At 39.2% G+C, this 25,523-nt stretch overlaps 1 protein-coding gene across 1 annotated transcript in view; it reads right to left on the bottom strand.

Annotated features, from left to right (window-relative positions):
* The window catches only part of MED12 (mediator complex subunit 12), a 4,088,267-nt gene extending 4,067,845 nt beyond the window's left edge, over positions 1-20,422 (bottom strand). Inside the window, exon 1 of the mRNA XM_044054827.1 lies at positions 20,299-20,422. Within this exon, the coding sequence (XP_043910762.1) occupies positions 20,299-20,397 (99 nt within the window). The 5' untranslated portion in view covers positions 20,398-20,422. The remainder of the gene's footprint in view (positions 1-20,298) is intronic.
* Positions 20,423-25,523: the final 5,101 nt, after the last annotated feature.

The following is a 25,523-nucleotide window of genomic DNA, read 5'->3' as shown; positions in this document are numbered from 1 at the left end:
ACCTTTGGGGGGGCAGTGGCTCTCCAGGGTGCTACAGCACCCAGGCTTGGAACCACTACAAAAAAAAAAAAAAACACACATTTGAGTGCCACTAAGTATCAAGTCAAAACAAAGATATCACATAAAATTATAAAGCATCTCCTCAACAAATGGAACATTTTAAATCTTAAATCACTCTTCTTGTTCTTTACCCAATTTAGTGGCTTCTCAATTGATTTAAAATGCCATTACAATGCAGTTTTGCAAATAACCTCAAATGGGAAAAACTAGAAAAGGAAATGAGGAAATTAAATGTAGATGACAGCTTACAAATGTCTCGCCCTCAATGTCCCATTTGGATGCAAAACCTCATTTTTCTTTCGGGAAAACTTGGCTAGGCTTGGAAAGGTTCCTCTGGGGCATTAGCCTATTAATCTATGGAACAAGGGGCCTACACACAGTGGTGCAGCGGTAGCTTTGTCACCTCCCAGCAAGAGGTTCTCTGGTTTGATTCTCAGCTGGAGTGCCTTCTGTGCAGAGTCTATATGTCCTCCCTGCATTAGTGTGGGTTTTCTACGGGTACTCCAGTTTCCTCCCATATTACAAAGACATGCGAGTGGAGCGTTTCTCCGCTGAAAACTGGTTCGTTCCAAGTCGGACTTTCCCGATAAACAAATGTTAAAGATTTAATGTCTACCATTTTCCCCAAATCATAAGCCAATGTATTCATTCATTTTTCATTCTTTTACTTAAAAATTTGTTTACCAGGGTAGAGCACTTATCACAAGTGACCATATTCAGTCCAAGCTCAGAAATACAATATAGTTAGCACAAAGAAAATACACAATTCACAATATACTTATACCAATACCAGCTACATTATGTGGGGGGGGATTAATGATGTCACACAAAGTTTGTGGGAAGCCAGAAGGAGAAGGCAGATTTAGCAAAGGTTTATGCTAGTAAAGTGTAGCTATAGAATGTGCAGAGTGTCTTTAATTGACCCCTAAATTTAGGGTAAGACGTGGTATCTTATTTGTAGGAGAATAATTTCCCCAAGAGTTTTCGCCTAGTATAACAGAATCAGTGAGCTGTGTACTGGAGTTTAGTTTTGGGAGGAGACTGCAGTGTGGGGCAGAGTGGTTGTGATTATGGAAGCTGTAAGAGGAAGACTAACTGGTTTAGCCATTACAGGAGAAAAGGTCTGCTTGTCTAGAAGTTCGAATAAATGGGATACTAGGAGGGAGCTAACCCTTTCTTAAACAGGGAGCCATTTTGCACCCCCCCCCCCCCCAGTGCCTTGTGTGTAGTTGAGGTGGAAACAGAAGTTAAAGGAGGGAGGTCAAGCCAAACTCCAATGTATTTAAAAGACGTAATGTGTTTACTGTCACTAAAACATTAGAAAAGTTACTTCACGACAATGTGGGCAAAGGAGTATTCCTAGATGACTGCAGAGGAGCACAGAATGTTAATTTTCAAAACAGGAAGATGATCTCTCCCGTTTCAAGGCTGTGAGTTTAACTAAGTGGTTTGCAATGTATGCAAAGAAAATCAAAAAAGAAACAGCATTTTTAAGCAAAGCAACACAAATGAGGACAGGAAACATGGGTTTTCAACAGGCAAAACATCAACACTGACAAAGGTTTTAAGTTTCTTAGTTACAAAGTGGTTTAAATAATCCCAGCAAACAGCATTTTCCTGGGACTCGGCAAGACTTTGTGGTAGCATCAGGCAGTAGGCTGATGGGGGTAAATAACCACACTTGTTAGCAAAGAATGCCAGGTTAAATTACAAAGCATATAGCTTCAAGAGAAAAACAATGGCTGAAAAGTGTGCAGTATACTAAGAGTGCACCATGTTTAAAGTAGCATATCCTCAAGATCAGTGTGGAGTCAAGCAAAACAAAATTTGTCTCAAAGGATCTTGAAAATAAAATGAGTTTATTTGTAGTCACTTAAAAAAATGTTTAAAATACAAATCTGGAAAAAATTGTATTATACGTTACTATGGACTGCTATAGGAGGCTGGACCTGCAGAGATGTTAATTCAATACAGCATAGCAAAAGCCTTCCATTAGTGCTCAAAATGATTTGGAATAAAACAGAAAGTGTTAGTCCTCTCTCTCTGCTCACCACTGTAAAAATGGACTATACCAAAGTACAAACAATCCAGTTAAATTAGAACAAACATATGCTACCTGACTATATGTAAGAATGTCTTGGCACTAAAAAATATTTAAGGATTTGGAAATCACTTGAATCCAGCACCTTAAGCCATAAAATCTGGTGTACTGTGGAAGTGTGTGTGTGTGTGTGTGTGTGTGTGGGGGGGATGCAAAAAAAATTTTTACCTTTCCTTATTCAAGAAGCAATTGGGGTGCTTAATTTTAGAAATAGTGTCTGAACAAGGCCATATCCAACCCAGAATTGAAAAAAATTCCCTGAGAACTGCTCTAGGGATCTAAACCTCACCACAACGATAAATAGGATGCGCTGGAGGGACAGATTCCTGTCCCAGAGACTCCCCATGCTTTGGAACAGGATTCCAATCTACATTAGGCAGAGCCCCTCACTAACACTCTTCAAGAGAAACCTTGACGAGTGGATGGGAAACATTAAATTTACCCTGGGGATCACTGCAGCAGCTCTGCTGGACAGAGGCACAGGGAACTAATCTAAGGGGGCAGCAAAAGCCAACACATTCTGGCTAGGCTTATAGATGCCCTCGGGCAGATAGCAGTGTACAAGTGCCTTCATATCAACAGATGTATGTAAAATCTAGGAAAGTAATCAAAAGGATGTGACATGGTTGCACAACAATGTCAGTAACTTGCATATAGGCTAGAAGAGGAATGATGGGTAAAAATAATGCAGAAAATCCGTTGGTCATAGTTTTGCTATTTTCAAAAAAAATAAATAAATAAAAAAATAAAAAAAGGTTGAGTGCAATGGTCTCCGTGGTTACTGTCATTCAGATGATGTTTTTTCAACTGATACTTAAACTGCAATGATAAAACAAAACACATTTAATGAAGGTGAAATAGCCGTTTAGCAACTAGTTGCAGCCTCTGCCTGAAACTGGTTAAGCCTACTTCACTGGCTCAAAAGTACTGATGGATGGATCAAGCAGGAAAAGTCATCTAGACAACCAAGTGAGTTTTGCACTATGGAAAGCACAAGCTGTCTGCAAAGTAGCATTCTGATGCAGGCAATGTAAATTACACCAAAGTGACAGTGTAAGTAAATGGATGTAATTATCCTTACTTTACCTCTGCCAGTGTTGGATCTCATAACCAAATGGAGCATCATTAACACTTTTCATGCCAGAATTAAAAGAAAATGTGAGAAAAGCCAGCAGCATACCCCTGCAGGTGCAAACAATGAAAAGAGAAAGGAGGAAAAAAAACAAAAAAAAAAAAAAAAAAAAAAAGACAGATCCACAAAAGGCTTCTCAAAAACCAGAAAAAAATAACCTTATTGAAAATCTGAAGACCTTTCCACATTCATTCAAATAAAATCAACCAAATCCTTAAGAAAACAAATTTTAAATACTGAAGTCAATGAAATAGAAAACAGTAGTAAGAGGTGCATCACGCCTTCCTCCAAGACTTAGTACCCTTTCTTCCACCCCTCTAACTACCTCAGACTGCATCCAAATACATCGCTTGTAAACCTATACCTCAGCTGTAATCTTAGCCACTGTTATTCAAGGGTAATAGCTGCTACATCAGCTATTAAAATACCTTCTAGTCTTTATGGCACCAATGATATAAGTGTTGTACCATTTAACTAAATAGTTTCATTTTGAACTATAACTGCTTACTACTATTGTTAAACAAAACCTACCCATATTTCTTGTAATTGTTGTTTTTATTGTGAAGCTCTTCTCCCCGGGCCACCGCTGAAAAAGGACCTGTGTCCAGTCGGATTTTCCCGGTCAACAAATGTAAATAATAAAAATGCAACACTTGCTTTTGACTGCATAAACCTATGTTGTACTTGCATTCTAAACAAGGATGAGATGGTTGGAAAGAGGTGAAAGAGTTTATACTAATGGTCTTGCATTCAAGTCTACAACATAATACTTTAAAGAGCATTTGTCAGTCCTACAGAAAGTTAAGAAGTTTACATAAAGGAAAGGAATCAACCAGAAGCCCAACATCTACAATACTTTTGTTCCTAGTAAGTCAAATCAAGTATGTAAGGGAGTAGCCTTATGCCACGCATTTCTCTACTTGCATCCTACTGACATCTCTGGAATTCTAATATTGCTTAGTCATATTTACACAAACTTCAAAAACGTGTTGCATACAAGTTAGTGAAAGACTTCCATCTTAAAAGGTAACATGTTGGACAATTAAACCGCACTAATACTTGGCCTGTGTCTAGTACAAGCAAAGAGATTAATTGTTCATATATTTATATAGTCATACATTTCATATTTCTCAACAACTAGGTGACTGACATAACTGCCTAGCCTCATATGAAAGCTCTGTTGCATAAACAAAATACTGCCGATGGTATGTATGCATTGCTTGAGTGGTTGCTACAAGTTTGTAATATTTTGTAAACAAATTTACCAGTTACTACGACTTACAAAACCCAGTTTGAGACCTAGAACATAAAAATAGCTTGCTGTGAAGTCTCCATTTACACTTAAGTAGTATCATAAGAGATCGCTTCGCTCTCAACCTGGAGGTCGATTAAAGCCTAGGCATTTCATCCCAATGTAAATACCACAGAAATGTTAAGTTAATACCAAAGATTGCATTTAGTAATGATTGGCCATGTCCATGAGGGTTGTAGGCTCTATTCCCAGTAAGAATTTACAGTGCCCCATCCCCTCTTTCAAGTCCCTTTTGAACAGTGTCACTGAGGTGCTCTGTTTCACATGAAATGGCAACCTATTCCAAAGACTCGGCAGTTGCTGGGAGATGAATAGGACATGCACGAGGAACAGATTTAAGTCGCAGGCTATATTTAAATCCCTGGAATGGGTGGTCCTAGTCTCGTTTGATTTACGGATATGCAGCAAGTTCATTAGGTTTGGGCCCAAGATTGCTCTGTAAGCTAGGCACAAGTCTCCTCTAAGAAGTCTGCATGACACAGAGTAAAGTGACAAGGACTTTAGGTGGTCCGTGTATGGCACATGCTGCAGTCTACCTTTATCTTCTCCATTAGAAACCTCTGCAGGTCTTTCCAAAGGCTCCATGTGCTTTGTACAAAACATGTCGAACTGGGCATTATACTCAATTACGGGCCAGATTACTGCCAAGTATATAGAGGGGTTATAAACCCCTTTTGCTCTCAAGGCGATGCCTTTCCTAAAAGTATGCTATGTAGAATGCCTTCCTTACCACAGTAAACACATGGTTGTCAAAGTTAAGGTCACGGTCAACTTGTGAACCCAAAGTCCCTTACCACTTTTGTGATACTTAAGGTATTGTTGTCGATTTGATAGTCTGAATGAACATGGCTTCTGCCTAGAAGAATTATGATGCATTCCTCTGCATTTAGTTTGAGACCATGACTGAGACACCAGTTGTTGGCCTGTGCAAGACTCTCCTAGATTATACAGACATCATTTGGGGATTCAGTAATTGCACAGTTTGCAGTCGTCTGCCAACTTGGTCAGCCACAACCCCTTAGTTTTGACCTGAACGTCAGAGAAGTATATAAACATACAGCAGGGGGCCCCACGCTGACACCTGTGGCACCCCACTGGTAACAGGTCTGCTGGTTGAAGTGAACCACTTTGATAGTGTCCAGTTTGTGAGCCAGTCAGCAACCCCATCTTACGAGGAGGTTTACATTCATTATGATAAATTTATCAGTAATGCCCAAGTGTGGGACTGTGTCGAAAGCCTTTGCCAAGTCGAAGTATGTCATGAACAGATATGCCCTCATCAATGGCCCTGGTCACATTTTCGAAAAAATCCACAAGAATTAACAGGCAGATCTGCCCTTGACAAAGCCGAATTGGGTAGGATCCAGTCTGGTGGTCACTTGTATATCTTTACTTATGAGGTCAATTGATACATTCCATGGCCTTACAGATGAGGGTGGTCAGGCTTATGGGCCTGTAATTCCCCGGGTCTGTTGCTAGGTCACCTCTGTGGAGGGGAGTAACTGTTGCTGTCCTCCATTCTGCAGGAACAAAGCCTGTGGTTAAATTATGATTGAAAAGGGCACATAATGGTGGTGCTAGTTTATGTTTTAGCCTGCTTAGAAGTCAGAAGCCAGTCTGGAATGCTGTCTGGTACCACAGACGCTGTGTTTTTTTTGCCTTGGACAAGGCTTTGATGATCTGTTCTTCAGATGTGTAGGGTTTGGGGGGGGGGGGTGAAATTTTGATCAAACCTATCCACTAGCAGGTTTGCCATCTCTGTGGGGTCAGTGTGTGAGATACAATTGGCTACTAGTCCTGTACATGCTTGTGTCCTACCTTTTACGCTACATACACAGCTGTAAAAGGGCTAATGGTTATCATTGGCTATGCTAGCTAAATTTTTCTGAAAAAGCCCCTTGAGGATTTGACAAGTTGTCTTATTTGCCTGTTGAGGCTGAAGACGGTGCTTTTCCATTGTTGCAGTCTTGCCTTTGTTTTCATGGACAGCAACTTTTTGCATTTATTGTAAATTTGTTGATGCTGGATGTCCACCATGGCAGTTTGTTTTTCCTTGTGGCTCTGGCTTTGATTCTTTCTAGTACAGCCAAGTCTACAGGTTTACGCAAGGGACTCTACAGGGTTGTGTGTAAGCTTTGGTGTAGTTACACTTCCAACTGGGGGTGGGGCTCAGAATGCATTTATACTTTTACCTAGGAGAGTATAGTTTTGCCTTGGTGAAGTTGTTTAGTCTGATTTCATCCTTTGCGAGTTCTGGTGTCAGTGTCAGCTCGAAGGTGACCGATTAGTGTCCGACAGCTGTGGTAATGCATCCATTTGATGTATTGAGGACCAGATCTAGTAGGTTTGGTCCTCTTGTCAGGGTATGAGCAATTGTTCCAGGGCTAGCATAGGTTTCCCAGCTGATGGTGGGATTCATAGATTCATAGATTAGCACTAGGCTAACTGTCATTGGGGGCCATTTTAAGCCTAGCCAATTACCCCCATGTGAAAATCAAACCCTGCACCTTGTGTTTCTAAGGTAAGCACCTTAACCATTAGGCTAACCTCCCACCCCCTGAAATCCCCCATAACCAGAGTGCCAGTTTGATCAAGTAGCCTTCATGTGAGCCATGACCCAAGGAGGGGGATCTGTAACTGGCTAGGACTTGAATTGGGGTCTTAACCACCATAACCTGAACTTGAAGTAACTCCACGGAGTTGTCAAATCTAACTAGACAGGAGATAAATTTCACTCTAATTTAGAAAAACACTGCCTCCTTCGATTCTCACACGTTCATTTTGTGGTCTGAAAGGCATTGTAGCCTTGCAAGGACGGGGTACTCTCTCTGAGGCCTTGAACCAGGTTTCTGTGACTGGACAGACATCTACATCTTTCAGTGACAGAAGTGCTTGCACGATGCACTGTTTTTGGTTTAAGCTCCTAGCATTTAGCAGCATGACCCTACTTTGTTATGGATTGGCAAATTTAATGTTGGTAAGCTTGCTTTAGACACCTTGCCTAAAAAGGCACTATGAGGGAGGCAAGAGCCTTTGCCAGCAGCTGAAAGCCTAAAGGTGCCAGGTGCAAACTATCTCTGGCAAAGCAGGGAGGTTTGTCGACCAGGCTAAGAGAAATTGCACTCCCTTTGAATGGCACCAAAAACTAAGCCAATTATTGAAATCAATCATTTTGATTGTTTATACTGTGCATCATTTTATGTGAGGTTAATATGGTCAAGGCTAGGGACTTACCTGCTTGAGACATGTACTCTCTTCATATAGTGAGGTACGTCTCGGGTCATTCACACCAACATGAACTATGACAGTCTCATAATGGTTCTTGTTGCCGAGAGACTTGAGTGCATGCATGAGAGGACGAATCCCAAACACCAGACAGGCAGCTGACCGGGCCTTCCTCCTTGTCTCTCTCCTACCCACCCAAAGCTAATTACATACTCTGACTCTTCCATCTAGCTTCTCTTACTTATTCTACAATCTTAGCCTAGGCCCCTTCGTCTCTTCCTTTCATTCTCACCTCAACATGTCCACTAAAACTTACAAACCTCCACCCAAGACCTCTGTAACAAAAACTACTCTGTTAAAACTAACACTTATGCTCATTATTTCTCTTGCTCTCACACTACCCTACTTCCTGACCTGTTATGAATTAAATCCTAGCTACCACTTTAACTACTCTCCCAAACATACTGCCTCTGATTTCAAAAGCCTAAACTTCACTCATTTAAACATTACATCTACCTCTAGCTATCTCCTAGCCAAATATCATAGGCTGTCTCACATTAAAATTCAAAATCTCTGGTTTAGGAAACTAAAATACTTACTAAACTTTCCTAACAAAGCTTACCTGGAATTTAACCACTCTACCTTGGCAGATGGGGACATCCACCCCAACCCAGGGCCCTTAACTACTTCATCTGACACCATACCTGCTACACTAAACTCATCCCTTCAACTACAAACCTCCAATGCAAATACTCTACTCATAGGGCACCTTAATATCCGAAGTGTCAATAACAAAATCACCCATCTCCACTCCCTTCTTGAACACCACTCCTTTGATATTCTCTGTTTAACTGAAACCTGGTTAAAACCTTATACTCAAGATAATGAAATCATTCCTCCAGGTTACAATATCTTGAGACTCGACCGCAAAACTAAAAAAGGCGGAGGAGTGGCACTACTATTTAAAACTGAACTAAATTTAACATTAGTACCCTATGATAACCTGGACATTACCAATACTGAACTTCCTGGACATTACCAATACTGAACTTCCTATCTCAAAGCTACAACTAAACCCTAAAAAATCAATCTATATTATCTGTATATATCTACCTCCTGGAAATAACTCTACTTCCATAGAAAATATCCTCAGTTGCCTCACTTCCACCTACCCACAAGAAACTATAATACTTGGAGACCTCAACCTTGACTGGTCCTCAATAAACACTGATAACCCAACTTCTCATATTAATCTCCATGGCTTTACTCAGATAATAAACACCTCCACTAGGATCAACAAACCTAACAACAAAAAGTATTCTAGATTGGATTCTCATTAACAAACCTCAACTAAACTATCAGTCCGGAATGCTACCTGATGACTTTAGTGACCACAATCTAACCTATATTATAAGACAAAAAAATGCCTCTAACAATTCTCCTATGTATAAGACCCTACATGATCTCAAATGCTTCAACCCTATTCAATTTAAAACTGAACTAAATGCCTGTAACTGGAACCCACTAAAGACACTTCCTCTTGAAGAAGCTGTTCTATACTTTAACACCACATTCCTAACAATACTAGATAATCACGGACCAAAACGTTCCATCCGAATTAAATCTAAACCTGCCCCCTGGCTATCTAAAGATACAAGACAAAAAATGTTACTTAGAAACAAATCTTGGAAAAAATGGCGAACCACCAAATCTCCCATAGACCAACAGACCTTTAGGCAACTAACAAACAGTACCAAAAAAGCTATCTTCTCTGATAAAAAGAATTATTATAGTAATCTCCAGCAAGCAAAACACAATAACCCTCAAAAATTCTGGTCAACCCTAAACAGACTCCTTCACCCTGGACAGACTACCACCCCGTCCCCTTCCGGGTCTGAAAAGAATTCCTCCCTTGATACTGCCAATACTTTCAACTCTTTCTTTATTGATACTATTAATTCCTTGGCCTCCCATCTCTCTAGTGACAACACTAGTATCCCTGACCTTGCATCCCTCAAACTACCAACCTTCAGGCTACAACCCATCTCTACTACCTTTATACAGAAATGTATCCACAAACTCAAACCATGTACCCCCTCGGCTGACCAGCTTCCATCTGAATTCCTTCAAAAAGCAGCCTCTGAAATAGCCTATCCCATATCCATCCTTATTAATAGAACTGTAAATGAAGCAACCATACCTGACATATGGAAAATCTCTCACATCATACCCTTACATAAAGGAGGTAACTCCTATGAATATTCTAATTATAGGCCCATAGCTCTCTTGTCCCCACTTGCAAAAATCATGGAAAAATGTGTGCACCATCAGTTAATGAACCACTTAATAACAAATAACATTCTTTCTAACTGTCAACATGGCTTTAGGCCTTTTCATAGCACAACTACCGCTCTCCTCTCCTTTACTGACTTTATTAACAAGAATCGCAATAACATCCTGTCTTCAGCTCTTTTTATTGACCTGTCCAAAGCCTTTGACATGGTCAACCACTCTCTCCTCTTAAATATTCTCGAATCTCTATCCTTAGAATCTAAAGTTGTCTACTGGTTTAGATCCTCTCTCACTAACAGGAAACAGGCCGTCCTCTGGGATAACAAACTCTCATCTCTTCTCCCAATTTCACTTGGGGTACCCCAAGGCTCTATTCTCGGACCCCTTCTTTTCTCCCTCTTTATAAATGACTTACAAGTAGCTATTCCCCAAGCTACATGCATACAATACGCTGATGACTCCACACTAATTTGCTCTGCTAAATCCATTTCTGAACTTCAAACTAATACTCAAACTGTATTTTCCAAAGTTGAAACTTGGTTCTTAAAACGTTGCCTCCTCCTAAACGCAAAAAAAAACAAACTCTTACTTTTTAGGCCTACTACCAGATCCCCTACATTAGACTTCACTATCTTATCTAATAATGGAACCCTTATATCACCTGATTCTACTACTAAACTGCTAGGCGTCACAATCGACAACAATCTTTCCTTTGACTGTCATATCAACAATACCATTAAATCTGTAAACAGGAAACTTGGCTCTCTCTATAGAATTAAAACTTTCTTAACCTCCCCAGCCAAAGTTACTCTTGCCCACTCTCACCTTATTTCCACTCTTCTCTATGCCTCACCAATCTATACTAACCTCAAGAAAAACAATCTCTCCAAACTGTCTACCACTTACAATAATATAGCTAGATTTGTTACTGGTAAGCCTTTCAGAACTCACCACTGTCTGAATCAGCAGCAACTTAACTGGCTTGAACTGACAAACATGCTGCTTCTTTCCCAACTCACATTTGTCCAAAGAGCTTTCTACCAACCTCATAACACACCTGTACTTTCTAACCTCTTAACCCCTTATTCTAATCTGAACTCACTCCGCTCATCAAATAAACGGCTAGTCACCTTAACCAAATCTAATAACCTAGCTGGTGATTCCCTCTTCTCAAATTCCACTGGTAAACACTGGAATCAACTTCCTACCGAACTTACTTCCATTGCATCTACTGTTCTGTTTAAACAAAAACTTAGAATCTACCTTAAAAGCCACTGGATGTGCCCCTGCTCTAATCCTGATTAGAAAGTTAATTTCCTTAGTTAACCCTCTTTTTTTTTTCTCTCTCTATTCTTTTGTGCCTCCTGCTTTCTCCCTTAGCTCTCTTCCTTTACCATATATGGACCTCTCCCCTATATCTTTCCTCTATATGACTATGACTCTTGTCCAGAAACTATATATCTTTTATAAATCTGCTCTATCTATCGTTGTTTCTTTTTCCTTGGTCTTGCACTTTTCTCTTCTTGGTTTTAAAAGATGTAATAAGCCTTAACATGTTGCTATTTACATTGTCTAGGAATTTAAAGTCCTATTCTTTTGGTAATTATGTTTATTGTCTACGTCCTACCAGAGTGTAATCTGTTTTTTTTTTTTGCTAATGTAATACCTCTTTTGTCTATATGTGGAGCTTTTCTCCCCGGGCCTCTGCTGAAAATGGAAATGTATCCAGTTAGACTAGCCCGGTTAACAAATGTAAAATAAAATAAATAAAATAAAATAAATTGTCCAACCTGGTGAGTGGGACAACCATGTGTCTCACTATAGTCTCTCCAATGACTTGAAAATTTAGTTTGAGTGTTACGTCTTACAGGCTTAGTAGGCGAGACACAGATGTTTCTGTGTCACAGATACTGTGGGAACTGTGTTAATTGTAGCAGTCTTGCATTTTTGGAGCTCTCTGGTGTCCCAGAGTAATCCCTATAGATCCAGAAATATGAATTCTTTTGAAATGTAAGGACATAATTTGATTTTAGAGAAACATACATCTTGGCAACTATAATTCTTTCATTTAAACTTAAGAACTTAGCGCATTGTTAAATCTTCAAGAGTTCCCAAAAGGTTAAAAAAAAAACTCCCTTTATCTTAGAGCCAATGAAAATGAAAAGTAAAACCCATTAATCTTTTTTTCTTGACATTACTACTCATGAAAGGTTTGTACCACATTTTTCTAATAAAGCTGTATCTTTTTAATAGTATAGTAAAATACATATACAAATGCACCAATTTTACAAAATACGTCTAAAGATGAGTGGTACACTGAAAATTGTACAAATTAATACATCTGCAGTGATAAACCAGCAGATGAAAGGGTTAAGAGTGATTATCAATAGGATAGAATACAGAAATATGTCTGAGATTTGTTTGTTTCAGCTTTTCCCGGTTAGGGGTCGCCACAGCGGAACTCCGGTCCACTAATGATTGGCAGTAGAGTTTTACGTGCTGGCTTGCCGGGCCTAACGCACAACCTTCAACGAAGGAACGCCCGTTCACGCATGTCGCCACACAGAAGACGCTCTGAGAATCGAATGGGCAACGTCTAACTGAGGCAACAACACTACCGCAGCACCACCACCGCAGTATCAGAAATATGTCTGAGATTAAATATCTTAAAGTCAAATTATAATTCATAAAGTGAAATTCAAATAAAGTTATCTCCTGTTGAAGGATTAATTCAGAGGTGGATTGCCTCAGAAAAACTGGGTAGTAAAACAAGGTTATGATCTTGAATCCTCGTATACTTTTCTATCTTGGGATAAAGCATATAAGAAAACAGCATTAAATGATCCCCCTGGAAAAGAGATGGATCACCAACCTGGGAAACTATTACAAAGGTTAGCACAGTTTTAGGCATGTTGTTGAAACCATATGTATTTCAGTGTGTGCAAGTGTTACACACTCAGCCACGATACCATGCTCTTTACAGCTCATTAAAGATATACAAAGGCAGGACACTTTCCTGGGTCACTTTAGATTAACATCTACGTATAACTTCATTGAACACGGACAGTGTATAGAAGCAGTGGCCTATTTTTTTTAAAAGATGCAAAGGGGTTACCAGAAATTAAGGAGTTAAATGAATTTTTTTTTGTTAATTGCTTTTGAGACATCTTTTTTTAAAAAGATATTTGTGGCACAGCAAAGGGTGCCAAACTTGCTCCCAATTACGCAAATGTATACTAGGGTAAATTAGAGGAGACATTTATGTATCAGGATTCTTTTCATAAAAATAATGTAGTATTTTATAAGAGTTGCATTAATTTTTTTATTGTTAGGGGTACATTTTATGAGTTTACAACATGCTTACAAAATAATAGGGTAGGTTTGTCTTTTACTTACATGGTGCACAAAGTGGTAATATCTTACTTAGATGCAAAGATTTTTTTTATTATTGAAGGGCTTATTAGTAAGACTTTATACAGGAAACCTAATGCAGCCAATACTTAGAAGCCTCAAAATGCTCTTCCAGTGCATCTTAATTTCCTGCCATTTGGGGGATGTTTTAGGGCTAAACATTTATGCTGTGGTGAAGCTGAATATTTTTTTTTTTTTTTTTTTTTTTTTTAACTACAAGACCCAGAAAATATAATGGCAGATTCTTAAAGCTATTCAGCTATGCAATTCAAAGTATCTTGGAATAAGCTGCAGTAAAAGAAGTGCTCTCAACTATTTAAGAATAAGGGAAGATGTTTATTTTGTGACTAGGTATGCCCCCTTTATTGAAGGGTTACACAGATTCTTGAGAGCACACAATAGTCAGATGAAGTTTTGAGGGCTGTAAAATTAAAAAGCTCATATCGAAATTCCTCTAGAACTGAACATTGCTTAACGCATTCCAATAAAAAGAAAAGAAAAAACCTGCATTGTTGTAAAGGTTGCTTGGTTTGTAAATATATGGATAAAAAAAGTGAGGGATTTCTGTACTGTCACAAGTTTGTCCAAATGGGTACTTTTAACTTATCAAAGTGCAGTGGTATATGCTTTAAAAATGCACTTATAACAAATATTATATTGGACAAACTAATAGGTGTGGAACGTATATTGGAATGGGATCCGTACAGATCGCCGAATGCACTTTCCACTGAAGCAGAAGTCACAGAGCATACTTCACAGAAAATGTTGTTCACTGAAGCAGCACTTTCAGAGAAGTACGCTCATTGTGCCGGTCATGCAGAAAAAAGGGGAAAATTCCCTTTTCCCCACTGTAGTGCGACCTCTGAGTAAGAGTATTAAAGTAGGGGGATGCAGAGGGGCTTGCCCCCTGCATACAAGTAGGTTTAACTTCATATTTTATGTTTTTAAACATACTTTACTGCAAGTGCTTTTTCGGTGAAAAGCACTTTCGGTGATAATGAATTCGGACTTTTGATCTTTCGATCAAAAATCCTAGATCAATTGGAACATATGCGATATAAAAACAAGCTAGGGCTACAAGTCCAGTGACAATTTCGTAACAGAAATCTAAAGCAGAGGTTTTTGTTTTTTTTAATCCTGATTAGATAAATTATAAATAAATTCATGAGACAAAGTATTATATACAGAGGTAAGATTTTCATGTATGGCACATTTTCAACCAAAAGATGGGAAAATGAACTTTAAATGCACTTACTGTAAAGTTCCGAGTTATATATAGATTTGTTTGTCTGAATTGATGTTTAGTAAAAGTTCTATAATGTACCTTTAAGCTTCCAAGCCTAAAAAAAATGGTTAAAAGGTCTCTTAATCAATTTAATTGGTTCCAAAACAAAATGAATGCATTCTTGAAGGCAATTTGCTGCAGTGCTAAGTTCTTAAATTTAAATAAAGAATTATAGTTGCAAAGGTGTTTTTCTAGTTAGTAATTTGGGGGAACAGCGAATATCTGGCATAATTTAATTTCATCAAAAAGCTTAGGCTTCCCTCATTGAAAGTTTCAGTGCAAACTTCCAGAGGTACACTGGCAAGAGTGAGTTAAATGACACTTGAGCTCTATCACAGAAAATACCCAATGCAAGTTTTTTATTAAAAGCACAACACATCATAGTATAAGAAATTGTTTCTGGATATTAAGCAAGCATCACAAGCTGTGCATATGAGAAAAAACTATTATGAACATTAACAGTATGCACATAGTCATAGAAAAAAAAAGACAGCAGACCTACAGGAAACCGCAAAACTTACAACTTGCCTTGCAAGAGGTAAATCTGAACTTTGACATGTAAAAGTTGTACTATAACGCATCCCCAGCAAAACTGCAAGGATAAGATAGGAATTGGAAAACTCACTGCTTTACTGATAAGCAGTCTGAAGTACATGGTTCAAGAGGAAACCTGTGCTACACAAAAGATGAGAAATTATTCAGATGCTGTCATCTCCAGCACCAATTTCTCTTAAACATGGACAAAAAGGTACTCTACCCTTGACTAAAGCTGAAAATAGTAAAGGCTGCTGATACAGGTGACTGTTTTAATCTAAATACCAAATGGATACAAGGCTTCTATTGAGCCACATACCAAATGGATACAAGGCTTCTATTGAGCCACTTACTACAAAAAGTCTTAATGACACATTTGCACAAAAAAGGAAAATTAAAAAAGCACCTTACTTGTGCTTCAATTCTACTGCAATACTGTAGTACATACTAACAGCACTGTACTAAATTCACTGATGCTTTATGTACAACTGTATTCATGTTATTTCTTTTTAAGGCACTACGTACACAACATTTCACACTGTAAGAGAAACAAAATGCGATACAATTTTAGGTACAGAATATGGAAACCAATATAAATCTATATCAGCAATTTCAGTGATGCTGATGTGTTTTCTTGGTCCTCCAACTGCTGTAAATAAAAAACTTCTGTTCAAAAGAATTTGTTATGCTAGGTAATATTTAAAGCTCAGCAACTTTACCTGAAATAAAAAAAAAAAGGGCAGCCGCAGTGGTTAGCATTGCCGCCTCACAGCAAGAGGTTCTCTGGTTCGATCCTCGGCTGGGGTGCCTTCTGGCAGAGTCTGCATTATCCTTCCTGTGGTCGCATGGGTTTCCTCCCACATCCCGAAGACATGCTGTAGGTGGATTGTATAATCTAAATTGGCCCTATGTATGAGTGCGTACGTGTGTGCGCCTTCTGTGGAAGGTTGGACGTCGGGCTGGCAACTTAACACCATAAAACTCCACTGCCAATCATGAGTGGACAAGTGTTCCGCTGTGGCGAGCCCTAACCGAGAAAAATCAAAAGAAGAAGCTTTACCTGAAAAACCTGAGTGCCAGACAATTTTAACATTTTTTAAACTACACTGTTGCTCTGAATCAGACACTTAAGTCACCTTCTTAGTTCCTTGTACACTGTATGTTCCACAGACTAGCAAAGTTTGCATTATCATCTTATTTATAGTGCAAAACAGTATGGGGGGGAATAGCAGTAGTGAAATATCTGCACACCTTAGGAAGTCAAAGTCACCCTCAAAAACATGCACAAAAACACCAACTTCACAAGATGCATTCCAAAACACACGGCTTCAATCTAGAAAACTTATTGACAGACTTTAATGGACTTGCATAAACCAGAAAACAAACGTTCTAGAACCCAAGACCTCACAAATTTGTGCAAAACTCTGCTCCAAAATGAACATGAAATCTGTTGGCAAAATATACACAATCGCTGAAACACATTTCTGAACTGTGTATTAAAGCAAAAAAATTCTTGAACACTCAGAGGTTTGCTCTTCGCCACAAAGTCCTGGAATGAACCGTTTCATACATCATTTATCAACAAAACTGGTCACCTTCCTGTCATTTCTGGAAATGTACATCAAACTAACACATATGCTGCACTTGAGAAAAGAGGACTTCTTCCAGAGTCTTTTAAACAAGGCACCAACTCAAAACGTGTGCGTCAATTAAGTTTGGGGGAAAAAAAAAAAAAAAGACAAATCTGGGATTGGACACCACATATCTTCTTTCGGAACATGAAATGCCCACACATTCTACTGTATTTGAATACAAAATCCACTGATTCTTTATCACACATCATCGATTAATCTGTTATGGCTAGTAAGAGCCTACAGACCTATTTTTATGTGTATGCACGTGTATACACACATCTATGCATCTATACCTATATTTTTATACACACACACACACCTATCTATATCTGCACCCTTTAAAGGTCCTCTCAGTGTAGCACTTACACAATCCTACTTTCATTTCCATCCGTGAATTAATATAGAAAAATAATGAACAAACAACTAACACAAGTCCTCTCCCAAAGGAGGTAACAATCCTTAGTGTGTTACTGAACTACAGAGGTCATTACGTACCACTTCTAACAAGCTCTTCGTGTGACTAAAATACAGCAATTTATTGATTAATTCTTCTTTTGGCTGTTATCCATTAGGACCATCGGTTTCCATTTCTTCCTGTCCTCTGCATCTTGCTCTGTCACACAAACCACCTGCACGTCCTCTTACCACATCCATAAACCTTATCTTAGGCCTTCCACTTTTCCAGTTACCTGGTAGCTTCATTATTAGCATCTTTTTCCCCAATATACTCAACACCCCTCCTCATCACATGTCCAAACCAACATAATCTTGCCTCTCTGGCTTTGTCTCCAAACCTTCCAACCTGCGCTGACCCTCATATACTTATTCCTAATCCTGTCACACCCAGTGCAAATCTTTAACATCTTTAACTCTGCCACATCCAGCTCCAACTCCTGCCTTTTTGTCAATGCCACTGTCTCCAACCCATACAACATAGCTGGTCCCACTACCCTCTTGTAGACCTTCCCTTTCACTCTTACTGGTACTAGTCTGTCACAAATCACTTCTAACATTTCTCCACCCACTCCATCCTGCCTGTACTCTCCTTCACCTCTCTTCCACACTCACCATTACTCTGAACTATTGATCCCAAGTATTTAAACTCGTCCACCTTCGCCACCTCTACTCCTTGCTTCCTCACCATTCCTCTATCTCATTCACACACATGCATTAGTCCTGCTGACCTTCATTCCTCTTCTCTCTAGAGCATATCTCCATCTCTCCAGGGTCTCCTCCACCTGTTCCCTACTCACTACAAATCACAATATCATCTGCAATCACCATAGTCCACGTGGACTCCTGTCTGATCTCGTCCGTCAACCTGTCCATCACCATTGCAAATAAGAAAGGGCTCAGAGCTGATTCTTGATGCAATCCCACCTCCACCTTAAATGCATCCGTCACTCCCACCACACACACCACCGCTGTCATACTACCCTCGTACATATCCTGTACCACTCTTACATACTTCCCTGACACTCCCAACTTCCTCATACACCACAACTCCTCTCTAAGCACCCTGTCACATGCTTTCTCCAAGTCTACAAAAACACAATGCAACTCCTTCTGACCTTCTCTGTACTTCTCCATCAACAATTTCAGAGCAAACATCTTGTAATATTACAAATACAATGCATAAAAAAATGAAATAAAACTCAAAAAAGGGAATACTGCCTGCTTATAAGCAACCAGGTGTTACTTGTTTGCATACTTAATCTTTCTGAACTGCTACCCCACTTTCCAAATGATTCTGTCTGTCAAGTGTGGTCAGTGTTCATAGGTTGGTACTAGGCTATCAGCCCTAGGGCCTATACAATCCTAGCCAAAATTCCCTGGCTATTTCTTCCCACACTATTTACTTCCCTGGACCCCTGTCTAGCAGGGCGACTGACGTGATCCCCAGGGGGAATTTCCTTTCTCCCATCCAGTCGTCAAGGTTCCTTTTGAAGGGGGCCTAAGAGGCACTCTACTTGACACGCATGTGCAATCTATTCCAGAGTCTGGGGAGTCTCTGGGTCAGGAACCTATCCCTTAAGCATTTGTTTATCGTGATGACAAGGTTTAGATCCCTGGAGCTTGTGGCTCTGAGGGATTGGGATTTCTTTAAGTGTAGCATGTCCAACAGCTCTGGGATTGGCATGGCTTTGTATGTTAAGCAGAGATCGCCTCTGAGTAGACTATATGCGACAGAGTATAGCTGGAGTTTTTTTAAGGCGGTCAGCGTAGGACATCTGCTTTAGGACTGTGATTCTTTTAGAGAGGTATTTCTGCGCCTTTCCAGTTGTTGCAGATGTCTTGAGAGGTACATACCAAACGGGGCATTGTATTGTATAATGGGGTTATTGTGAATAAACAACCACCACCCCCAACTAATATAACTATCCTCGGGGTCATGCTATTTGCAGAGAAGGGTGGCTATAGATTAAGACAGTCCAGCTATTGATGCTTCAAACAGCATAAGTACTACCTATGCTGCTTGAGCAGAACATCCCACTGACTGCTTTAAGTACCCACTGAAAGAGTTGGCTCCTGGTAACTTTCACTGCAAGAAGAAATACCTATCAAAGTCCAAAACCAAAGTTACTTATCTCATCCTCCAATCGTTCGACGGTATTTATGCGTTTATGTTTTTAATCAGACAGGTATGCTAACTAAAACAATCCTTTTCAGACAGACCCTGCCCCTCAACAAGCCAAGACATACTACTAAAAACTATTACACCACTTACGTAGGAGTTAAATAGAATCAGAAAGATTGTGGACGAAACTTTAATAATATGTATGCGGGTACTCCCTGTAAGTCTTTTATCTATATTTTCAGCAAACTAGTAAGCAATGTATTCAAAACTAAGGTCTTGCACTTTGCGTTTCACCATACTACGGACAGATATCTCAAAGCACACTAAACGTCAATACAGGAGAAAGTGACACCATACATGACCATACTTTTTTTTAAATTCTTTTAACCGCAGCAGCTTCATTTTTTTAATTAAATCAAAAATCTATAGCGCCTCTTCTCGTCTTTAGAACAATGAGCTTTTCACTGCATAGACCTGAAAATATGACCATTCAAAATGCTTGCAACTTCAGATTTAAAAGAACAGAATTAAAGAACATACACGCTACAATACAAGACATTTGACTTTATGCAATTTCACAAAGCAAATGCCTGAAGTACAATAAGCCCCATAGGGACCCATGCTGGGCTCCAATTCTACCTCACAGACTGTTCCACTGGGAAATAACCATCATCTAACAACTGCTATGCACCGATTTCCTTATATGCCGTACACTTCAAGCTTGACAGCCTTACCTCTTTTTGCTTTGGGTCTTGGGGATAAACGTCAGGAGGTCCCAACCGTGGCCGCTTCAGGGGTCGGTGCTCATAACTCAAAATTCCGAAAGCAGCCATCTTCCACTCCCGGCAGCACCAGCGAGTAGAAGTATAACCGGGGAAATCTAATAGTGAAGCGGAAACTGCCGAATATCTCCGAGTGTACCCGATATTATTTGGGGTTGCGGAATTAAAAAGAACAAAAGCATTTATACATAAGAAGTTATCTTGTAATAAGGATTACAACTTCTTCATATATCCAAAGTGAGATATTTTGTATGGAAACGTGAGATTTTTGCAGGACAAACCACAACTACATACAATGGAAAGGGTACACTTCTAGTATTTGAGTTGTTTTGTATAAGATTAAGGTGTTTCGGAGGTAAAATAACTGCATCTTGGGACACTTTTTTATTTTATTTTGCAGGACACGACTGCTCGTGTAGGGACAGCCCTGCATAAAGAGGGACAGAAGGTGGTAATTCTGTCTGTAACACTAGGGTTGCCACCTTTTCCAGTGCCTAAAGTGGGACATTTTTTGTACAAACGTCAGACTTTGCAAGGCAAAACATACCCACGGCCAGTACAAATGACAGAACTTCACTTTTTTTGCCTAAATAAACGCTTATTCTTGTAGCATTTTAGTTGCATATTCTGTTTCTTATAACACGGTGGTACAGCGGTAGCGTTGTTACCTAACAGCTAGAGGTTCTCCCGTTCGATTCTCGGCTTGGCTTAGGAGTGCCTTCTGTGCGGAGTCTGCATATCCTCCGTGGTTGGGTAGCGTTCGAAAGACATGCGTGCGTAAATGGGTGTGCCTTCGTTGAAGGTTGGGCATCGAGCTGGCACCTCAGAGTTTCGTAAAAATCTACTGCCAATCATTAGCGGATCAGAGTTCCGCTGTGGCGACCCTTAGCCGAAGGGCCGAAAAGCCGAAAGACAAACAATTCTGTTTCTTATAACATTTAGGTGTTTCAGAAACACAATAACTGTTTTATGCAGCTGTTACATAAAATATAGGAAATATGTTTGTCCTAATATCTCAGGACATTTGCCATTTTTTTCAATTTTTATGCAGGACACAACTGCCCAAAGAGGGACTGTCCCTCGCAAAGTGGGACAGGTGGTAACCCTATGTAACACAGATGAATAAATTCACCTCGACAACGAAAGGTGAGAATCGTACATCTGAGCATTAAAAATCACGGTGCCCGAATATTTCTTTAATTTTCAGATCAGAATAACTTAAGATACAAGACCCCATATGATTAGTGACCCATTGTGTTTGTATAGACTTACTTCAATTTATGACCAATATCTGTAAATCTGTGAGGTGTAACTTACTCGGAGGGGGGGGGGGTCCTACTATACCTCTCACTGAACAGATTTTTGCAGAATGTCCATATTTTTGCCTCATATTGTTGGTCTGTTTTTCGTAAAGTTGTGTTTTTCTGCCAAATTTTTGGTAAGTCGTTTAAGATTGAAGTCAGAAAATACTGACAGATTGTTTGCATTAGGAGGCTGAGAGGTATGCTGCTATCACTAAATTATAGTAGTTGATAGGTATGGTGAGAAGTAAAGGTGAGTGGATTTCTTGAATCCATTTATTGAACATATCACCAACTTGCTTATGATCGACAACCAAGTTATAATTGTCTATGTATTCAATTATTTTGTTCATTAGATATGACCTTTCCTAAGTTGTAAGTAAATCTCTCTGTCACTTGTTATATGTGTAGGGACAATTGCAATTTGGAGTCCAGAAATGAATATCTTTTTAGCAAATAATGCATCCTGTGGTATCAGTAACACACCTTTTAACCTTATAAGTATACTAAGTCTACAAATGCTGCTGTCACATTCAGTGGTTTTAACAATGAATACTTCAGACGCTTCCATAACTTTATAATTTATGTGCTCACATATTTTTCACTTTTATTGGTGGCATCAGTAAATACATACAGAGCAATAGTACATAAATAAATACAGAACTACTAGCTTCTCGTCTAGAAATCAACCACAATAAACATATAGATATATTATCAGTATACATCCCACCCAGCAATAAACTCCCCATAACTGAAAACCTACTATTATGGGCATCCACTACACTTATACAAGAAATAATAATATTAGGGGCCTTCAGTATCGATTGGCAAACTTGTTCCACAGACAATCCAACCAACTACTTAAACCTGCATGGATAAACTCAGATGATACATCCATCAACTAGGGTGGATAAACACAGTGACAAGCAGTATACTCTTTACTGGATCCTAACTAATAAACCATCACTAATCTTACCACACAGGTTGCCTCCCAGACAGCCTAAGTGAGCACCTGCCAACCTAGATCCTGAGGCACAGTATCAATCCTAAAAAATACAACTTAAAAACAAGTATACAACAAAATAAATTGTTCTATACTTACCTTCAAACACCTCCTTCAAAACTGTAACCGGTCCCCTCTGAAATATTTCCCTTTAGACTCAGCTGTCGAATACTTCACAACAAATTCCTAGAGATTTTCAATAACCTGGTCCCCATCAGGAATGTTAGAACTAAAGATAACTTCTGCCCATGGCTCGCTAAAGAAACCAAACTACTGAAACAAAGAGACAAACTCTGGTTCCAATATCAGTCTGACAAAAATAAGGCAACCTATGATATTTATCATCACTTAAGAAATAAATCCAAAAAAAAATTAAGAATGAAAAAAAACTCTACTGTACCAGAATCCAACAATTACATCATAAGAATCCACAAGAACTCAAAAAAACTAAAGCCACCCAATTCAACTCATTGTTCATCAATGCTGTCCCCTCACTTATAAAAGACAACCATAATACCCCTCTTACCACCCCACCAACATCCAGTGTTACCAGCACTACTCTCTTGCTCAAACCTGTCCAGACAGACAAGATAAAAAAATTATTAACCAAGCTAAAATCAACATCACTCACAGCTAATCAGCTACTAAATGAATATCTCATATTGGCAACTGATGTCATCTACTACCACATATTAGTATTAATCAATAGGTCCGTAACTGAGCAATACACCCCAAAGATCTTGAAAATTTCATATGTAATCCCTCTACACAAAGATGGATCCCCACTAGAACCCTCTAATTTTAGGCCAATTTCCATTCTGTCACCTCTTTCGAAACTTTTGGAAAAATGTATCCATGCTCAACTGCTTGATGACATACTATGAAATAATCCACTGTCCAATTCTCAACACAGTTTCCCCCCAAAACATAGCACCACAACTGCACTCCTCAGCTTTACCAACACCATAAACCAACTCAAAACAAAAGGAAACATATCTCCTCTATCTTTCCAGATATGTGTAAAGCATTCAACACAGTATCCCACCAAAAGCTCATAATATGAGCTCGTCTCCCTCAACTTGTCCCAGGAATCCCTTTCCTGGTTCCACAGATATCTCTCCAATCACCAACAGGCTGTGAAGTGGCAAAAAGATCTCTCATCTCTGCTACCAGTCACTGTTAGTGTCCCACAAGGATCTATACTAGGCCCACTTCTTTTCTCTATCTTTACAAACAAACTTCACTCAACCACCAACCTTGCCACCCTCATCCAATATGCAGATGACTCCACTGTCATCTGCTGTGCACTCTGCCTACCTCAGCTACAAGAAACCACCAAAAATCCTTCTCTGCCATTGAAATCCAGGTCTACTTTGGAAAGACGAAAACACAAACTCTCGAATGCTCACATGAGCAAATAATCAGAAACTTGAAAGTGGTATTTTGGGATTGCAGTACAGTGAAGATCAGAATATTTGCCCTTTCTTCAATGTAGTGCGATCTTGGAGTAGGACTATATATTTAGTGGGAGGGTGCAGCCCCCCACAATACCAATTTTGAGTTTTTGATTATTCGCTCATGTGAGCGTTCAAGAGTTTGCATTTTCGGTTTTCTAACATAGACCCTTGAAATCCTACCTACACAGCCTTTGACTCATACTAAATCCCAACAAAACCAAATTAATGATTTTCCAATGCAGCCACAATAAAGCCAACACCCACAAACAGCATTTTAGAGCCATCTCTTCCAGCAACACAGTAATCGAACCAGTCACAGAAACAAAACTACTAAGTGTCACCACTGATAGCCGTCTGAAATTTGACAAATATCTGTGTCACATTATTAAAAAAAGCCCACATCAGGTTAGGTCCCCTGTATTGAATCAAGCCTTACCAACTCCTCCAGACAAGCGATCTCCAGGACACACGTTCTATCCACCCTATTATATGCCAATCCAATTTTCATGAACTTTAGAAAAACAGACCTAAATAAGCTAGAGACTTGCTACCACAAAATTGCCAAATTCACCACTAATCCTCCTAACAGAACCCATCACTGCATGGCTCTCTATCAACTAAAATGGCTAGCGCTAACTAACCTCTTGGCTTTCAGCCAAATTACTATAACCCATTCTATCATGTACCAGCATAATAAATGTATCTCCAAAACTTAGTACAAACCCAAACTAACAACAGAGCCGTAAGATCTTCTAACAAATTCCTGCAAAAAGTCACCAAATCAAACAACAACTTTGAAGACTCCCTTTATTCAAATAAAATCTAAAAAATGAAACTCTAGCCCTCAGAGTATTTTTAATATGAACCCCCACCTCATTCAAAAATGTACTTAAAACTCACCTAAATGACAACTGGACATGTTCCTGTATATCCCTAGGCTAATATACCATATCACCTCATCTTCAAGCTCTTCCCATCCCTGCTCTTGCTCATCACCTCATCCACAGACTTTCAGAACTACTCACACTAAAACCCTCAAGCTGCTGTATACCTGTTTTGAAACTTTGACTATGTGCTGTTTAATTCCATGTTAATCCTGTAGTTTCTCACTAATTTATCCTACAAGTTTTACTTTGTATGCAAAACTGTGACATATGTAACCACTGTATATTGTTGTGCTACTACAAGTCTTCTTTTTGTGACAGATGTAACCAATGTATGGTGTTATACTACTATTAGTCTGAAAGTCATTTTGCCTTGTCTTCTTCTTGTGAAAGCATAAACAATTCATATCTGTCACTGTACATATATACAATAGTGCAATATATTTTACTTTCTTGTATATGGAGCTTTTCTCCCTGGACCTCCACTGAAAATGGGCTACAAAGCTCCACTGGACCGCTCTGGTAAACAAAT

Source organism: Protopterus annectens, chromosome 13.part0, assembly GCF_019279795.1.
Source record: "Protopterus annectens isolate FY-2018-M chromosome 13.part0, PAN1.0, whole genome shotgun sequence".
Lineage (NCBI taxonomy): Eukaryota > Metazoa > Chordata > Ceratodontiformes > Protopteridae > Protopterus > Protopterus annectens.
The sequence above is the reverse complement of the archived record's forward strand: the minus strand, read 5'-3'. Positions and strand labels throughout refer to the sequence as shown.